We start from the raw sequence: 19,122 nt of genomic DNA, 5'->3' as shown, positions 1-19,122 counted from the left end.
TCTCAGTACGACTTGGCCCGTTGCGGCTGTTAAACACATCAGAGCTCCTTAATGTGAACACAAACTGCCGTGTCTCGACAGGAAGTTGGCAGAGCGAAGAACAACTGCGCTATTGTTCACACGATGATGCCAATATTCAGAATCTCGTTTTTGGCTCGGACGCTGTGTAAATGCATCAGACCACACAAATGTTTCTCATTTGCATTGACATGGAGACCGAACTTCCGACACGCCTAGCCACAAACTCCTCCAGCTATGCCCTTCAGCCGTGATGCTGGACTTGCTGGACATTTTCCTCGAATCCAACACAACACAGCCATGGAGATTAAAATCTGATACAAAAGTTGGTATTTTATACCATTGAACATAGTATATAGGCTGAAGAATGCCTTCCCAGGAAAAGGTGGGGACTTCCAAGTATGCTATGTCAGGCCACTTCTTCATCTTTTGGCTATTTTCATCCCCGAGATGGTCAAGTGCCTCTTGAGCGCACAACATGTCCCTGATCTGGCTGACGAAGCGCTTCAACGAACGTCAACTACTGTAAATGGAATTTCCTCTTGTGCATCTTGAGCATTCTTGAAGACGATGGCCCATGCAGCAATGATAGCAGTCTTACGGTTTTAGGAACAAGTGTCAAAAAGGGTGCCGGTCATTTCAATAGCCTTTTCTATTTCAGACGTTATCCAAAAAAAGTCATAACCACAAAGCATTGCATTTAAATGGTACACTCTACCGCACCACCAGTTTTTAAATCTCACGCTGGGGATGTTCGCACAGATTTTCTGGGATAGATTCCAACTTGTGACCCTGACCTTGACCCGCAGGTTCAGAAAGACTGCAATTACCTTGAAAAAAAAAAATTTTTTCTTTCTCATTGCTATATAACTGTACTGTGAGCAGTTTTGACGCTATTACCATCAGCTGACAGGGTGCCCGAACCCGAAAGCTGCATACCATTCCCACGATGTTGAGGGTGGGGTTCAGCACCCCCAGCGATATTTGGGACATCTTTCTCCATTGTGTAGAGCTTGCAACGTTTTCATGGACTTGAATGCAACTGTGTTCTGTACTGCCACCTACTGATGACCATTGCCTTGGTCCTTGCAAATAAAACATCCACACAAAACTAAAAATAAAAGCATGAAAATAGAAATATTCTACATATTTCACCCACTCGCCTGTGAAGCAGAAGACCCCAAACTACTGAGTGTAAGTTACTCTGGACAAGGGCATCTGATTAATGCCGTAAATGTTTGCTGTCCAAATATAATGAGTTCCAATTACGCAGCATAACATGATAATGCAGTGGACGTTCAAAAGTTGGACTCAAGTTCTCCACGAATTCAGAAATTTATGGGAACCGCCACCGTCCGTCACTGGCCACTCTGACAAGGTCAGGCCAAGACAACACAGCAGCCCAGAACAGAATCCTTCTACTGTTTGATGAGAAAATAATACTGCAGATCACTGTCAGTCTTATTTTCATCAAAGTAATGATGCACTACGAAAATTACTGCATTGCTATTTTGTATTTTATTACATTTAATGCCAAACATAAAAAATACAATGCAATATTAATACAGATTACACCAAATCAAATAACTACAAATAAGTAACAAAATTGAATACAAGGATACAATTGAACGATTGTGTTTTTTCTTAAACAATATAAATACCTGATGTTACAGTGGATGTACAAAAATGATTTTTTTTTTATGTCTCAGCAATACCATATCTCATGCAAAGACTGATAATCCATAATATGATAATCTTCACTGCAAAATGGTGATTATTAAAATGAAGGCCATGCAGCACAGCACACAAAGACCTTTACGCCATGCGATAAAAGCAAGGGAAACTAGGTGCCGCACACATCGGAAAGAAAACGGCCCTTCCCCATCTGGGCCGGTGTCTTGGCAAGTCCTTCGCGCACCTCATGGTCTGTCACAGTCAGGCGGAGTAGTCCTGTTGACACACACACACACAAAAAAAAAAAAACCCAACATACATGAGACACAACGTCCACGAATTTTCACACAGGCTCCCCACTGTTCAAACTTACTGATCTGGGCTTCTTGTTCATCTTCATGTCAAACCTGGAATGGTAGAGATCACAGGTCAAAGCAGTGAAATCTTAATGGCATGAAAGTGCTTGGCATGTAATGAGCTCGAGACCAGGGGTCTGCAAGGGGTCTAGCCGTCTTCTTATTCCACCACAGCCATCGTAATTAGTAATTAGCAGAGACGAGTTAAATCTATGCCCTCCAGGAGACCCCTGATCTAGAACAAGCAGCGACACAGGAATACTGCAGGGCCCAAACAGCGTGGAAGGACGTTGAATACAACACACACACCACAACAGGACAAGAGACAAGACACAAGGCTGGGGATTTGGGGGGGGACAAACAGGACTTACTCAAAGTCATAATCAAACATGGCAGAGGGGCTGAGGGCAGCATTAAGAAAAGAAGAGAGCATCAGACGTTAGTACCAGAGACAACTGCTGTTATCGGGGCTTTAACTCGATCACTACAGACACATTTAATCTCCATATTTAAATCATTACATATACAGGACTGTGCAAAAGTAAAGTGAAACTAATTAAATTAACAAATTAACTCATTTGTTCAGATAGGGTCTATCTTAAAAGGGTAAAACACAGGAATAATAAGTGTCAATAATGTTCATTTCAAGAGATGGGAGAGCTGGGTGTCGGTCCCTCCCAACTCTGTAAACTAATGACTGAACTCGTACAGGCAAAGGTCGGGGGAACAGATGGAGAACAGTATCGTATTGCTGCTCAGAGGACAACAGGAGAACAGAGTCTCTTTCTGAATTAGCATAATGTCATTGTTTCATGAAACAAGGAAATTCTGCAATAAATGCTTTCAGTAAATCAACATATGGTTTGGGTTTGGCATATTGGGGGGGTTATTTTTAATACGGTTTCACACTTAACACCAAGTGTCTCCATCGGGGACTGTCCCTGAAACTACCCAGGATGAGGGCGTCTGCTCAACACCATGTGAAATGCTGGTTGCCGCAATAATGTATGCATGTGGAGGTTTTGTGAATTAAACATTTCGTCATTAAATTCCCAGAAGTAAATAGATGGAAATCTGTTTTTATTGGTGTGTATTTATGTCAGTCCTAATGAGTAGCATAGAGTTGTTCTACCGAGATTATTTAATAAACCTATACACCTGTAAGGACTAATGGATCCTGTAATGGAGGAACGTACCTGTGCCGGTTCTTGTTTTTGCGTTTCTTGTGGCTGCTATGGTGGCTGCCAGAGGAGGAGGAGGCGGCTTTCTGAGGCTTCAGGTCCTGCAGCGCCCCGTCCGCGTCCTCCGTGTCCTCCTGGCTCGGCTCGTTCTCTTGGTTCTGAAGGTCAGGCGAGGCATCGCTCTCTGTCCCGCTGCCAGGCTCGCCTGAAGGAGCGGTTATGTGAACAGAGACCAGGTTAATGATGCAATCCGTCTCTGGACGCCTCGGAGTTGGAATTTAGGGGATACATACGTTTTTCATTCATGTGATCCGGAACCCCACCGAGAACACAAACGGCCTGTGGATGCAAAATAAAAATGTATTTAATGTGCAGTTATTCGGTCGCTCAACACATTTCAATACATCAAATTCATGATTAACAATAAGGACGCACTGCAACTGAGGTGACAGAGGATTTGCTGAAGAGGCGCTCCGCCTCTTTGAACTTTCTGTTTCTTCTATCGGTCTTGCTGTTGGAGTTCCTGAAACCAAACAGGAGATTTTGGTAAAAGAAATTTCCCATTTTCCCCAGTAGTGCCAGCGCAGTCTTCTGCATAAAATCCCCCCTCACTTCTGGTTGGTGAGGTAGCGGTCCCAGCCTCTGATGATGTTCCCATACATCTGGGTATCCTCCAGGTAGCTTCCTTCAAAAGCATAAATCTGCCTTTCCAGGTTCACCAGCGTCTCCTGTTATATTTATATATAAAAAAAAACGATTGTACCTTTATTTATTAGGCGTAAGCACGAAAGCAGCTGCTTAACATAATTTAACCTAAGTATACAAGTAAATACCATCCTTAACTAACTTCCACCCAGTAAAGGCCTATAGAATTTATAGAATCGATGGGGCGTGGCTAGAACGCGCATGCGCAGATTGTTTTAGGACCATGGGCGGGAACGTAGGATACATCTTCGGCCGTAGGCCAAATTTTAATCGCGTACAGCATTGTATTGGGCACTTTTCTTGTCATTTATTCCTCGACGCGTCTCGTCCTCGAGCTGTCACAGGGCCTTCGGTAAAATGAAAGCCCAACACACCCGCTGCGTCACAGCCAGTATCTACCCAGCTCGGCAAGCTACGCGAACGCCTCTCAGCCAGCGGGGGCGACGGGTTTTTTTTTTTACCGCAAGCTCCTGCTTCCTCTTCAAGAGGTCGGACAGCTCCCGACGCGTGTCGGGAATCTGCGGCGGCGCAGCCTTCGTGTGCATCGCCATGTTGGATCCCCGGACAGACAAAAACGCGCCGGCCTCCGGCGTCACGTCCGGCACGAAATAAGACGCCGTGTGGCGCGTTGGCCGCCGGGTGTCGCTGTTGCTCCGTTTTTACAGGATGCCATGGCAACGGGTTTCAACGCGACGAAAGTGGCCCGAGTCGTGTCATGCTTTTAAATTTTAAATTGAGTGACAATTCTTTTAAATTGAGTGACAATTCACACGAGTTTTGTTTGTAAATACCACAGCAACTTATGAAATATGATTTAATCGGATTAAGCTTGCAAGGTGAGCTTTGTAGTTTTAAAGTTGAGTTTGTTTTCGTACAAACACTTCGCGATGGCAGGAACATGGCGCACACCGTCAAATAAATGTAAGTATTCAAATCATTCCGATTGTTGGTAGCATTATGTTTTTATAATGTAATTAATGCACATATTTAGGCGGCAAGGGGCATACCTCGACATTTCCAACAAAGTACCAGACAGTTGTCGTGAAAAATGAAGAAAAAAAGGGCTTTTCCACTCAGACAAAAAGGTTTTTTCACATCAGTGTGGTAAGCAACGTTACTATTTCGCAATGCATTCTTCTCAGTTTCAGCCACTTATTTTTTTTGGATGATTGTTGGTTTCAGAATGAAAATCCTGGCCCTGGCTCCTATCTATCCCACACGTCCGCAGAGATCTACAGCCCGTCGTTTTCCAAAAAGGGCACTGGAGGCTTTCCGTCTAAAGTCAGCCGATTAGCTCATTTTGGGCTGTTTTTACTTTGGGTTGTTTTCAGTAACGATACATCATCCTTCCCCTCTTATTAGGCTCCAAGGGTTCCCCGCAACCGCAGAAGAAGAAGCGTCCCGGGGCCAAACACATATAATCTGCAGTCGTCTCTGCTGCACAAGCCTGGTTTTGGCAGGAGGAGCTCGAGAGTTTTCTGTCTGCCTGTTGCAGTGAAAGCGGACAAGTCCACAAACACGACTCCGGCTCCAAATCAATACAACGTGACTGCAGTCTACACACTTTTTTTTCTGCCGCGGGCAATTTTGCCAGAGACAGACGATGGTTTCCAGCCCAGTAAATGTTCAAAGACCACCAAAGCTGACACAGAATTGCCCTTTTTTTACCCACAAATTCAAAGCTGCAGAACTGGGCAGGAAACAGTCTGACCTGGCAACAGAGTGTGTTTCTTATTAATAACGGAAACAGCTCATTAAGTAAATATTAACCATTTCACATTTTACAGGTGTCATACAGAGAAGTGCAGCAAAATACTGTAGTACCCGCTCACTCTGTTTTTCTGTCAAAGAGCAGAAGAAGTCCTGGCTTTTCAACTCCTTTGAAAGGACCATCGCCTTGTGAGCCTTGCTTAATTTTGACAGTTAGCAACTCAAGTTATCATTGTAAGTCAAGGGCGCGTAACCTTTTGAATCCATGAATGTGGTGCTTTTAAGGTCATTACGAGGTCAATGATGCTGTGACACAGAAGAACCCACAGGTGCCCTTCTCCTCTTTCAAATCAAGCACCTCACGGTTCCTGTTCTCAGGGAAGAACCTGGGTCCTGGGCCTGCTGCTTATAACCTCGACCAGCCAGCCGAACCCGCCAAGAGGACTGTTTTACCGTACGTTTTCTACACCTACACCTGCACCTACATAATCTGACGAGGGACTCATAAGCCGTGTGTGTTGCAGGCGGAGACGTTACTTAGTGCTGTCGGCCCCTCCGCTGAAACTTCCCAAAACTCCTCCTTTCCCTGGCCCAGGCCATTATGACATAGTGGACTATAAAGACCCACCCAAACACTTCATGTCCAGTGCAGTGTTTCTGTCTGGGACAAGTCGATGGACCCAAGAAGCGAAAGGAACATCAGTTCCAGGACCTGGTGAGTTCTCAGTTCCTAAATTCTTATATCGGCATAACTGTCTGCCCATGAATGAAAAATATTCATTCTCTCTAAGGTTCCTATGATCCTGAGATTGCACCGAAGAGACCGTTCCTGCTGAAAGATGAGAAGTATCTCCAGCGTATGGCTGAAAGATATCTATCTTAATCACCATGAACTGCATGGACAGACGTTTTTACCGGAACTCATTTTGAAGTACAGCGTCCCGTGTAGATCAGTGCATGTCTCTGCGATGACAGCTGCTGGTAGGGGAGATGGGGTGGGGACAGCACAACTGTGGCAAATGTTGTCGGTCCGCTGGGGGTGTGCAACATTTAATATGCGGAGTAAGGGTGTATAGCTGCGCTTTCTTTCAGGCTTTGTACAAAGGAACCCTGTCTTCACCTTCAAAATATTAAACCACGTTCTGGGCCTGGGGTACCACCGAGGCCAACTTTTCCCCCCCGGTTTGTCTGGTTTTGTGACATCGGTCGGAAAATCGCTCAGCCGGGTTTTATGTGCATTGCTCCCTACGCCACAGCAATTGCAACCGTGCACCTCTCCCACACGCCAGCAGCTGCGGATATATTCAGATTCTGACTTCACTATCACATTTTCCAACAGGCTGTCCCAACACAGCTGCTTCAAATATGCCCCAATTTCAAGCCTGACTCTCGTCCACGTGGGGTAAAAAGAAAAGTTCTGGGTCGCGTCTGATGACATTTGTTTTTTTTTTCCACCACTCAAAACAGATACGAGACATTTGTCCAAAAATTGAGGATACGCAGTTTTCCCTGCGTGCCCAAAATGGACTTGATCACACAAAATGTGGCGAGCTAGTTTAACCTGATTCAGTCTGCTACACTTTGAAATCCAAACTAAATTTGCCAGATGCTTTTTGGTTAGAACACAGCCGAATAGAGCCTGGGAGTAGGCTGATTTGAACAGGATGCGCCGATTAAATGTACTTACTGTCGAATAAAGAAGGGCTGTCTTCTTCATTTCTTGAATCTTAATTAGCAGAATATACAATTTGACCTTAACTGGGTTTTGGACCAGGGTGCGGAATTAATCTTCTGAGAACAGCTATATTAGCTCGCTATGACATCTTGAGGTGCATTACCACGTAGCCGTTTAGCATGCTACCCTCCTTAAATTTTTCATTTTTTTGTCACATTTTACAGCATTTACCAGACGCCCTTATCCAGAGCAACTTACAATCAGTAGCTACGGGGACAGTCCCCCCCTGGAGCAACTTAGAGTTAAGTGTCTTGCTCAGGGACACAATGGTAGTAAGTGAGTTACCCGCTAGGCTACTACCACCCAGTATTAAATAACACTGACATATTTTAACCTTTAATGTGTTTGTGTTCATAATTCCAACCAGGCTATGAAAACAGGTTGTGCAACACATTTTCATGTGACATGGCATTTCCAAAAAAGACCTCTGCAGACCACCTAACTTTATCTTTGGATCCCTGGGGGAGATCTCTAACATGTAAAAAAAAAACAATATCAAAGGCCTCAGAGCGCCGCCGTCCTCTGTTCAACAATGAAGCCCTTCAGTGTTGTCCGCTGATCATGCCGGGCGAACAGGGCGCTTTCTGGAAGAGTACGTAATGGATGCCCACGGCACTCCAGGGAGCGGTCCAGCACAGGTCTCTCTCTCGCCACATTGATTTTTTTCAATTCAGCCTCTTCCGCACGGTGGAGGAAGCTGACCCTCCAAACACATCCACAGGCTGGCGTCTCCGGCACGTTAATGGCAAACGGCCTAAAAATGCGCGCATCTTTCTTCATTAAAGTGCCACAAAAGAACATTGTTTGCACGGGAACAGAAGAGTGGTGCTTCAAGAAACGAGGTGACTTGTCTCCCTTTGTTAACGTGCCGGCGTGCTTTTGGTCCCTCTTTTCACACAAAACAGATTCCCTTGATGGAGTATGTTTAGTTTTACTCCAACAGAACCTGACGCTGCAAAATAAAGCTCACAATGCAAGTCGTCACATGCATGTCCCTCATATACGCTCAAGGTGCTGAACTTAATGAGTATTGATGCACTGTCACACCGTCATGACTCTTAATCTATAATTCACCCCATGTTACCTCTGAAGAGACACTGAAACTGGGGGAGGGGCAGAAACCGGGTTGAACTATATTTAGAGTGTCTCTTTAAAAAATGAAAAGTGGTTTCTGAAATTCAGGAGGGCCTTTTAGGGACCGGATCAAAAGCAAGGGAAAAAAAACATTAACATGAATGAAGTTTATATGATTGTATTACGTCCCAATGTCAGCACATGAACTGTTTATCAGGTCATGATATTAAAATGCACATTTTCGATATTAAAATGTCTCATTGTATCGTGGGCACTAGTGTGAAGTGGCTCCAGCGGAGTCTGGCTGCCTCTCCTCAGCAGCAACAGCGCCTCATGACGCGACGTCTGCCATCGTGGTGCCATCACCCTCCAGTCGTCAGCCTCAGGGTTGCCAGGCCTTGCGACAATAAATCAAGCGAGAAAATGCGTTCTTGGCTCTTGACACCTGCAGATTTCTACCAGTGTCGGGCACCGGAGCCTTTCCGTCTAATTCCGTGAGAACAAACATAAATGCCAAAATACACGAAGAGCGAGATAAGTTAAATGTGTTATATTTTAATGTTGACGCATGAAAATCAGAAGCCCATCTCCAAACAATCCCTTCAATTGGCTATTAACATACAATACATTTTTGCATTAGAGAAAACGCCAAATACTAATACAGTGGCACTGGAGTATGGGAGGACTTATGACCCACGAGAGGAGAAAGGGGCACATAGAGATTTGCTTCATTTAATTAATATAAATGGCCAAGGACCGATAAGGGCTTAATTTATGTACGCAGATCCTAGCAGTTAAATTAGTTACTTGACCATTGCGCTTCAACAGTTATTTTTCCGGAATAATTGCAGTCAAAATAAAGGTGTTGCAAAAAGGGAGGTGACCAAGTGCCCATAACTGAACGAATTACTTTATAGCATTCCTTATCGAGCCCGCGAAAGTCAAACTATATAGCTATAACCTGAAAATAACAATCGAGTAATGGGACTGAATCGATTCAGTGGGACTGAAATTAAAAAAAACGAAAACCAGCGGATCTGGCAACGGTGGTCAGAGTAGAGGACCACTGGGCTTTGGAACAAAACCCCCCGGCTACCGTTTAGGGGGTGTGTGATTTGTATCGGTCCGAGATCGTTAAAACTGACAAGCACAAATTACACTTTGAACTTAACGTCATAGAGTATAAAATGTGACATATATAGAAAGGCATCGTTCGAATGTATAGGTGACGAAAAACTGTTTTTTATGCGCTGCTGTGCCCGGCTCTCCCCCTCCCCGCCAGGTGGTACGATCCACTGGCGAAGCAAAGACCGTCCCGCATTCTTCAAGCAGTCTTACAGCTGCGATGGGCTTGTCCCCGGATATCGTCCCCCCAATCCGGCACTGTGCTTCCTCGACCTCTGCTGACACAACACATTTTTAGGAATTCGCCGTGCTTCATCTTAAAGCACGTCCGATCGTTTTTGCACTTTTCTTTTTGAGACAAAGTCGACGGCTATTCCCGAGATAAATACTCAGCGGTTACGCGCCGGATGCGTTGAAGGGAGGGGGTGGCGATCTGGGACTTTTCTTCCTTTCTTCCCTCGCCGGATCTACTGAAGGAATGACTTAAGCGCGCAGGGCGACGGCGAAGCGTGCAGAACGGATAAAATGGAGAGCAAGGATCTCGTGATCGATTTCGATACAAAACTGTCGTTATCGGAAAAAGGTATGTTGTCTTTTTTCTAAACCTCTCAAAGTCCAACACGACATTTGCGTAAATACATCACGTATGTTGGAGTTTTTTTCCCCCCGATGCCCCCTCTGCTGGCCACATCCCAGAAATCCCCGTCGTCCTTCGGCATCGGTTACTCGGAGAGCGCGGGGAACCCGGCAGGTCCACCACGACGGCTAGAGCGACACCGCTAAACAAATGATAGAAATTTAAAAATAAACACAAATAAATAAAATGTATAGTCGAGCTGGGAAGACGTTATTTACGCCCTACCGTTGTAATTAAAGTGACCGGGGCTCGTTTCTGTGCTCTGATTGGCCCGTCCGCCTACGGGCGAGAATCACGTGACGCCGCCGCAAATTGGGAACAGTCGCCCGCGTCCTCCAGCCTTGCACTCGAAGCGAAGGACGAACGGGCTGGAGTGATTGGCAAAGATCTGAAGGGCGCAAGTTGTTATGACACCGGTGAAGAGCATTTTTATTCTTCTGCGTTGATTCGTCCAAGTCGCGTGTCTTTGCGGTGACCACGTGACCTCTTTCGACAGCCGGCTTTACTTCGGTCTGTTTTATGGGCACCGAAGGTGGCGTTTACACATTTTTCCCCCGTGTATTTACACATTTTATTCCCGTGTAATAACTCTGTGTGACACGTTGATGACCCACATTAGTGTGCACGGGGTCATGGGGACACCTCTCGGTGCTGCGAGGTGTTTGGACTGGCCGGGCTGATAAAGCTCAACACTTGGAAGGGGGGGGGGGGTAGAAAAATCACACATTGTGAAAAAAAACACATTCCTTCTGTGATGACTCAACTCAGAGGAAAGTTCCATCCCGGGCAGCAGCAGCAGAAACGCGGCCGGTGTCTGTCGCCAAAACAGGGAGAGCACCCGGCGCTGACACATCACTGTTCCAAACGCTGCTCTTCAAAGGCTGTTCTATCTCAATATATCTGCTGTGGAATGAGCATGCACAGAATCGCAGATCCCAAATCGGAGTTTTCTTCACTTAATGAAACAGTCCAGTGGCAACATATCCAGGTCCAGTATAACTGTTTTATTAAGGCGCAATTGGTCCACAACCACTACTCCTGCTCATTATATGCAGAATCACACTGTTCGACACTGTTTTTAAACCCTCAAACACTGGACGTTTTTGGTAAATGTACATAAATACAAACCTGCTGTAGATTCAGAGTGGCGTGTGCGAGGAGGATGCATTCTACCTGTTGAAAGGGCTGCATTAGTCTGTACTGTGCAACAATACAAACCTATGCCTGAAAGGTGAGGCTTGGCAACTGGACGTTCTTTCTTTCAAATCGATTGAAGAAGTTCTGTGGATGCAGAATGAAACGTCTACATAAAAAAAAGGGAGTGCAATTCACCCGGACGGCTGAGAATCTTCACAGAAATACAGACCATTTTTATCTAAGCCGCAAGCAATATTGTTAAAAAAAAATTTGAAAATTGTTTACCTAAAATGTTTATTGCACAATTTCCTTATAGTCACGAAACAATGACGTAATGTGTGCAGCAAATGACGCTGTTATCATGTTGTTCTACAATGGCAAGCAATACAATATTGTTCTCCATCTGTCAGGGTTCCTACGGTCATTAAAAACCTGGAAAAGTCGGGGGAATTTCAAAAGAGAATTTTCCAGGCCTAGAAAAGTTTTGGGATACGAAATAAACATATAAAGTTCTGAGAATGTCATTGAAATCTGTTTGACACGTGAATGTATAACAAAATACACGGTTCCTGTAAGACTGCGACGGAAACGTTAATCTACTTTTACAGCTACAACGCTTAAAACTAGCACAGGTCTGCAGTATCTTTGCTGGCTTTACGTAGTGATCCACGTCACGTGGTGCTGTGTGCCTTGCTTCCGTGTTCCAACACCTCCGCAGCCGCCTTTTAAAAGTCATGTAAATTACAGCTGACGATTTATGCCGGAATATGATGAGTCCATTTTACTCGTGCTCAGCCTGCGTGAACTTGGTGGAAGAAACTCTGTCGTTTAAGCTTTTCCGGGTTTAGTTGAACAATATTTTGTTAAATTTGACTTTTTTGTGATTTTCCCCCAAACTCAGAAGACATACGGTCATAAAAACTTTCCTAAAGGCTGAAATGTACAGGGTGGGCCATTTATATGGATACACCTTAATAAAATGGGAATGGTTGGTGATTTTAACATCCTGTTTGTGGCACATTAGTATATGTGAGGGGGCAAACTTTTCAAGGGTGGTGACCATAGTCATTGGATCCAACTTTTGATGGGCCACGTGACACATCAAATTTATTGGTAATAAATTGGTAAAAACTTTATTGGTAAAAACTTTCATGAGTTATTTACAAGTTTATGACCACTTTTAAATAAATTGTGTTCAATGTCACCAACCATTCCCATTTTATTAAGGTGTATCCATATACATGGCCCACCCTGTACTTGCTGTTAATTACGTACATATGTACGTATGTACAGCCACGGTCCGTATCCCATGTACTTTTCGTAGTTTTTTGTGACCGTACTAAAAAATGAATCGAATGTATACGGATACGGATGCAATGGCTGCGTAAGTTTATGGGGGCAGTGTTGCACGATCTGCACTTTTAAGATACATGCGTTCATTCATTTATTTGGTTTGCGGCTTCAGCACTGACTCCTGGTGGTAAGGAGTACACACTACAGATTACGACGCACAGTATGGACGCAAGTATAACAGCGCAAACGTCAACAACGCAACTGTGTACGGAAACGCCATTGTAGCTCACAGCAAGTATATTTTTGGCTTTAGAGAACTTGGTAAAAATCATGGAATTCTTTATTTAAAATGTGTAGAAAGCCTGATCTGAAGTCAAAGTCTGCTTTATTATCATCTCAGTATATACAAGTACACAAGGAGAGATGAGATTGCAAAGCTTTGGAGACTCACAGCGTGCAAAAAGACACAGTGCATATGGAATAACGCAAAAACATGACAAGGGACATTGTGGACATTGGACGCTGACCCATAAAATAGTGCAGGTCGAGACAAACTAGTCAAACCAGGCAGACAAGTAGCAGCAATGAGTGTATGATACGCCATGACAAAATTGGGGGTAGTAGTGATATGAAATTATATGATGACCATAACCCAGCAGCGTAGTGTGAGGGAGTAAGAGATTAAAGTGCAGGGTGTAATACAGTACCGATGTTCAGTTTGTAATGTGCAGTTTGGGGGGGAGAAAAATCATCTGTAGATGGTTTAGGGCTTCACGTGAGGATGAGGTGTTGTGGACTTTTGCTTGTAGGAAATCATTAATTAGCACACAGAGTTGGAAGAGACCAACATCCAGTTCTTCTGGCACGCCTATGTATCAACACTCACTCCCTATCCTTAACCACGCAGTCCTGTTACCCATCTAAACTGTGCACACGCGAGGTCCAAGCCAGGATTCACACTCACAACCATGGAGGTGTGCCATTTCACACATTTTAATCATTATTATTTGTGTTTTACTCATTATGTAGTCCCTTCATGCAAATTTTGCACAGTTATGCAAACTGCTTTCATGCGAATGAAATTTCACTGCAAAATCAGCATTGTTTCTGTAAAGACTAGAGGAAACCTACAGGGACCACGAAGCACAGATCCTCTTCAGCGCAAAAACACACACACTCACACAGAAAGGAAGAAGTGGGGGAGGAAGGCGAGCGCCCTTCCTCTCGGATGCTCCACGTCAGCATGCGTCGCCTGCATTGCATTCAAGGGCTGATGTGAATCACAGGCCAGAACCATCATGTGACCCCCCCCCACCTCTCACGGGGCTCCAGGTCGCCCTTTAAATGCTGATCCGCTGCTCAGCCCTCACCGTGGCCCTTTCTGAAACCGATTCAGAAAAAAAAAACTTACATGTGTCATTGGAAGGGGAGGAAATGTGGCATCCGGTGGCGTAGGGCTCCGCCAAATGGCCAAGCTATACTGGCTCAAAAACAGACCTTTACTGATTTAGGGTCATTTAGAAATGTCCTGGTTTTTGTTATTAATTAGTTGAAATGACATCAAACTGATGAAGTATCCTGTCCAGACGATGCTGTGTTCACTGGTGCAATGCTGCATTATTAATTTTGGTCCTTTTTCAGTTCGCTTTTTGATCTCTTCAGGGGTAACAGGGACGTTTCTGAACTCTGGATAAATATGTGAGATAAGATAAGATGAGCTGGCCCTTCATTAGTCCCACAAGCGGGAAAATCAAGAAGGACCCACAAGGATGGGTGGGATCAAGGAATGCGACTGAATTTCGGTTGCATTGTCCCTTTAAGATCGCAGCAAAGGACACGTCCTCACCGTGTCCCCGACTCGGCGTCAGAGCATTGTCTTGTTTCCTGCACATTAACGTCCGCGAGGAAAGCCTCTCTGCGTGACACGCCAAAGCAGCAGCCATTGTGCGGCCATTCCGATGGAATGGCGAGTTTGCTTTGGAGCCATCAGATGTGGCCCGTGCGATGTGACCTGTGATCTGACCCACAGAGCCGAAGTGGCTGTTTGGTAGCTTCCCCACTGAGCTAGTCATACACTATAAATGCAGCATATCATAGATTTTATTGCAGCATGGCATTTCTTAGTACTTTTTCCTTCAACTGAAAACACCGAAAAAATAACGGCACCATCGACTTATTTATTGTTCGCTTCCACTGTCAGTACCGCTTCAGTATCTCCACAGCAAGTGAGGAGATAAAGAACTACACGGCATTGATGCCTAATGCACACAATATTCTATATTCTACTCAGTCTAGCTCTGTGCTCAATACACTGAAATCATTATATATTCACCATGGAATCAATTTAACTGCTCAATTATTAATCTAAGGGTTCTTAAAAATCTTTTTTTTTTTTTTTTTGCCGGACAACATTCTGGCCACTCCTTTTTCATGCCCTTGGCTTGTAATGTCTGCCCATACTTCATGCATTTAGGGTCTTTGAAGTTTTTCTATCTCAATCCTTAATTGCATTCGCTTTTATTTTTTTTTTATTTCTTTTTGTGTTGCCCCCCGATGAGCCACAGAGGTCAAAATTTCAATGACAATGCACAGTTGAACAATGCAGACCATTGTCTTTCAGTGACTTAATACAATGCAGAGAGTTCAATTTTCTGGGTTGCTGCATGCATATTAAACCAAAACTAATCATTACTGTAATTAGACCCAGTGTCTGCTTAATACATTGTAATTATGTTATATTAGCCCATAGAACGCCTCTGCGGCGGGGGAGACCCACCATTGCGGACCTCGGCGAGAAGGAGCAGGCCAGGATCTTGTCCGCCTGCTTTGTTTTGTCCTCTCCAGAAGCCCGCCTGGGACGCTTTTCACCTGTCGCCACAGTTCCGTCTTTGCGAAGTGCCTCGCCGACGGTACTTTGCGTTCTATAAAGCCCGCGTTATTTCGCATCACAGCATTTTATAGGGAAGCATTGCCTGGTTTGTTTTTGCGGACCCAGCGTTTGCTGCTCTGAAGAGTGTGTACATTCTAAAATGCACCGGTAGTGCAGATGGAATTATTGTTCTAGTTTTTCGGATAATAATTTTTTTTTATCTCGGCACAGTGATCAAGAACAAACAGTATATGCATGCATTTCTGCAAACAACGGAAAACTGGACGTTTGTAATGTGGAACGCCATGTTTTACAGGACTTCAGGGGGAAAGGTGGAATCGCTTCCATTGTTAATCGCAAGAGTTGCACGAACCTCTGAAATCAGGATTATGAAATGAGCAGAAATGATTCTATAAATATAATAATCTTCCTCGGCCCTGTGCGAGCGCTGCCTCCGAGCGAGTTCCTCCTTTTCGGCGGCCCACGCTGCCGCCCTCGCCACAGTCACAGGACACGGGAGCTGAAATTAGAAGCGGAGTTGAATAGTGCCCACGAGGGCATGGCTTCTTAAAAAAATAATGTCCCCTTGTTCCCTGGGCATTGCCCATGCACCCACATGCTAAACTACGAAACCACTACACATCTGTTACACGTTGTATGCACATATATACAGTACAGGACCAAAAGTTTTCTTTGGTCCTGTTTTCTTTATTTTCATGACCATTTACGTTGGTAGATTCTCACTGAAGGCATCAAAACTATGAATGAACACATGTGGAGTTATGTACTTAACAAAAAAAAGGTGAAATAAATGAAAACATGTTTTATATTCTAGTTTCTTTGCTCTGATTACTGCTTTGCACACTCTTGGCATTCTCTCGATGAGCTTCAAGAGGTCGTCACCTGAAATGCTTCTCCAACAGTCTTGAAGGAGTTCCCAGAGGTGTTTAGCACTTGTTGGGGTCCAGCTCACCCCAAACCATCTGGATTGGGTTCAGGTCCGGTGACTGTGGAGTCCAGGTCTCCACTTTTTGTTCTTCAGTGAGAATCCACCAACGTAAATGGTCATGACAAAGAAAGAAAACACATTGAATGAGAAGGTGTGTCCAAACCTTTGGCCTGTACTGCATATGTGTGTGTGTGTGTGTGTGTGTGTGTGTGTGTGTGTGTGTGTGTGTGTGTGTGTGTGTGTGTGTGTGTGTGTGTGTGTGTGTGTGTGTATATATATATCTATATATCTATCTCTATATCTATATATATGTGTGTGTGTGTGTGTGTGTGTGTGTGTGTGTGTGTGTGTGTGTGTGTGTGTGTATGAGAGAGAGAGAGGGGGGTACTGTTAATTGGCACACTATCATTTTGTAATGTGAGGCATCCCTTTCTTAAAGGAAGGAATCATTTAAATTAGACATTTGCCTGGCATTTAATCAACCTTCTATATAGAATAATAGGCATCAATGGATAATAATAGGCATCAATTATGTGGAATCCACAGATTATTATGTGAAATTCTATGTTACTTTGATCACATGGCAACTTGTTTACCCAGAGAGCTGCATGAGGTGGTGCATCCTGGTGTTGAATAGTGCCTCAGAAACGGAGGGGTTTGTGTATCTCCGAAAGAAAATGTCTGATATAATATCCCTCTCTGAGCTGTTCTTCCTGAACATCGAATCCCAATGTAAACCGTCTCACCTCTGTCCCTCAACCGTGCCTCCGTAAAGCGCCGCAGCTTCCTTTGGAATGTGGCCCGGGTCAAGGGGACCCCGTGCTTCCGGTCGTTTCCGGTCACTTCTCTTCCTCGCCAACATTAAGAGCAGGCTGGAGTGTGTGGGGGACGTTTGGATTCAGGCACCATTTCCTTGAGAGGACTTTTTAACTAAACAGTGTTTAATGCAGCTACAAGTAGGGTGTGTGGCGGTTTTATTTTTTTTTTTATGACTAGAAAAAAAAATAGCGATATTATAGTAAATCTTCTGTGGTCCCAGTGTAGACAGGGGTGCAGATACTGGGACTGGCAGGACCTCGAGTGTCCCCTGTTGCCCGCTGCTCTTATATGATGCCATGAAATGCCCCCGCTAACCCCAGGAAGGTCGCTCCTCCAGAGCCAAGTGGTAGATAATGTGAGAGGGCTGCAGCGGGCAGCTGGAGGGGGGGGATCATCTGCTCTCCGCGTGATGATGATGATGATGATGGTGACGGAGATTTGTGGCCTGCAGCTTTTGTGACTCTCCTGGCAGACAGCGTCACCAACACAGATGCACATGGGCGCGGGGGCGAGCAGAAACGGTCCAACATGGCAGTTTTTCTTCTCACTGTTGCTTTCCAGCTGTCCTGTCCCGCCGCAGTACATTCTTTCCCGGTAAAGGAATCTCCACGCTGCACCGGCCATGTCTGGAATGGCTGACCGCGCCGAATAACTGATACCGCGGCCTTTCGGTGGCGAGGGCACAATGAACGCGACTTTTGCAAGACGGGGCACCCGGAATTCCAGCCTCCCAAAAGAAATGCGGCGCATGTGGCCCGTGACAGGCCCAGATGTTGTTTACGTGGAAACAGAGTCTGCGGCAGCAGGCAGCGCGAGGACGTGACACTTTTCGCCAATTATGACTGTTCCGCAGGAAGGGTTCTGGCACTGGAAGACTCTTATAAGGTTGCAGAATTTAATCATTTTGGTGCTATTAGTTCTAAATTAGATTAGTTTTGTCCAACATTTTGAGAAAACCCTTGAACATGGCAGGACGAGACATAATGTGACCTGTTTTCTTACAAATCTCAGAAGCTTCATAAATTCGGTAGAACTTGAAAATGCTGATATATTGACGTGTAAATGGATTCGTAACGGGAGTTCATTTACATTAACGGCATTTACCAGGCGCCCTTATCCAGAGCCACTTACAGCCAGTAGTTACAGGGACAGTCCCCCTCTGGTGACACTCAGGGTTAAGTGTCTTGCTCAGGGACACGATGGTAGTAAGTGGGGTTTGAACCTGGGTCTTCTGGTTCATAGGCAACTGCCACCAGTTTGGACGTTGTGTCACGTTCCACAAAGGACGTTCATGCCTGCGTTGTTATTGGGAGTCCCAACCGCCATGATTTACACAGTTTTTATTTATACATTGTACAAAATGAATGTGCTGAAACACTATTCGAGTTTTTTTTTTAATGTAACGTTGGCGCTCCAAAGCCGAATACGAGCAGATATAATCTAGACAGACCGATTTTGTCTGTACCTGTTCAGGTTACACCACTTATCTGCCAGAAGCTGGAGGAACGATGCTGCGTCCACCATTCCTGCTCGTCTCTCTGCTCCGTATTGTCCACGCGAGGGATCATTGCAGAAGTGGGAAACCGAGTTCGCACGGCCATTCTGCGCCAGGGACGCTCCAGACAGCCTACTCTCGAAATACGGATGTGTCATTTGTCAGGAGTGAACGTGAAATCGCGGTGCCGAGACCCCACAGATCCTTTCCGTCCCGCGATTTCTGAGGTGGGGTCTATGAACACTGCATTTTGAGCGCCATTTTTGCACATGTACATCTCTGGTTTTATATTTACAACACAGCAACACCTTGCATTTGTGGAAATTCTGGAGTTTTGCCAGGGTT

General features: G+C 44.9%; 3 protein-coding genes across 7 annotated transcripts in view; 2 read left to right on the top strand and 1 right to left on the bottom strand.

The window, feature by feature from the left end:
- Positions 1-1,517: 1,517 nt before the first annotated feature.
- meaf6 (MYST/Esa1-associated factor 6) lies at positions 1,518-4,525 on the bottom strand. Of its 2 annotated transcripts, XM_028963641.1 has the most exons (8): positions 4,396-4,525; positions 3,842-3,957; positions 3,665-3,752; positions 3,523-3,568; positions 3,245-3,434; positions 2,420-2,449; positions 2,066-2,099; positions 1,518-1,968 (listed from the first exon to the last, which is right to left on the bottom strand). In XM_028963641.1, the coding sequence occupies exons 1-8, from the start codon at positions 4,483-4,485 to the stop codon at positions 1,954-1,956; spliced, it is 609 nt and encodes a 202-aa protein (XP_028819474.1). In that variant the 5' UTR covers positions 4,486-4,525; the 3' UTR covers positions 1,518-1,953. The 2 variants fall into 2 exon arrangements, with proteins under 2 accessions (XP_028819474.1, XP_028819475.1); XM_028963642.1 differs by lacking the exon at positions 2,420-2,449.
- stpg1 (sperm-tail PG-rich repeat containing 1) lies at positions 4,138-6,818 on the top strand. The gene is made up of 8 exons (XM_028963639.1): positions 4,138-4,855; positions 4,926-5,038; positions 5,117-5,215; positions 5,297-5,479; positions 5,722-5,833; positions 5,930-6,098; positions 6,169-6,359; positions 6,436-6,818. The coding sequence occupies exons 1-8, from the start codon at positions 4,822-4,824 to the stop codon at positions 6,525-6,527; spliced, it is 993 nt and encodes a 330-aa protein (XP_028819472.1). The 5' UTR covers positions 4,138-4,821; the 3' UTR covers positions 6,528-6,818.
- Positions 6,819-9,776: 2,958 nt separating this feature from the next.
- The window catches only part of LOC114770254 (MAP7 domain-containing protein 1-like), a 31,785-nt gene continuing 22,439 nt past the window's right edge, over positions 9,777-19,122 (top strand). For all 4 annotated transcript variants that reach the window (XM_028964011.1, XM_028964009.1, XM_028964010.1 and 1 more), the window contains exon 1: positions 9,777-10,161. In XM_028964011.1, coding sequence (XP_028819844.1) covers positions 10,104-10,161 — 58 coding nt within the window. In that variant the 5' untranslated portion in view covers positions 9,777-10,103. The remainder of the gene's footprint in view (positions 10,162-19,122) is intronic.

The sequence above is a fragment of the Denticeps clupeoides genome, chromosome 20, assembly GCF_900700375.1.
Source record: "Denticeps clupeoides chromosome 20, fDenClu1.1, whole genome shotgun sequence".
Taxonomy (NCBI): domain Eukaryota; kingdom Metazoa; phylum Chordata; class Actinopteri; order Clupeiformes; family Denticipitidae; genus Denticeps; species Denticeps clupeoides.
Note: the sequence above shows the minus strand (reverse complement) of the source record. Positions and strands in the feature narration are given on the sequence as shown.

Excerpts from the sequence above, each read along its gene's own strand:
- meaf6 (XM_028963641.1), bottom strand. The coding sequence starts at position 4,485 with ATGGCGATGCACACGAAGGCTGCGCCGCCGCAGATTCCCGACACGCGT. Across the intron at positions 3,753-3,841 it reads CGCTACCTCACCAACCAGAA|GAACTCCAACAGCAAGACCG; the intron begins GTGAGGGGGGAT and ends GTTTGGTTTCAG. Across the intron at positions 3,569-3,664 it reads CCTCTGTCACCTCAGTTGCA|GCCGTTTGTGTTCTCGGTGG; the intron begins GTGCGTCCTTAT and ends TTGCATCCACAG.
- stpg1 (XM_028963639.1), top strand. The coding sequence starts at position 4,822 with ATGGCAGGAACATGGCGCACACCGTCAAATAAAT. Across the intron at positions 6,099-6,168 it reads GCCAAGAGGACTGTTTTACC|GCGGAGACGTTACTTAGTGC; the intron begins GTACGTTTTCTA and ends TGTGTGTTGCAG. Across the intron at positions 6,360-6,435 it reads AACATCAGTTCCAGGACCTG|GTTCCTATGATCCTGAGATT; the intron begins GTGAGTTCTCAG and ends ATTCTCTCTAAG.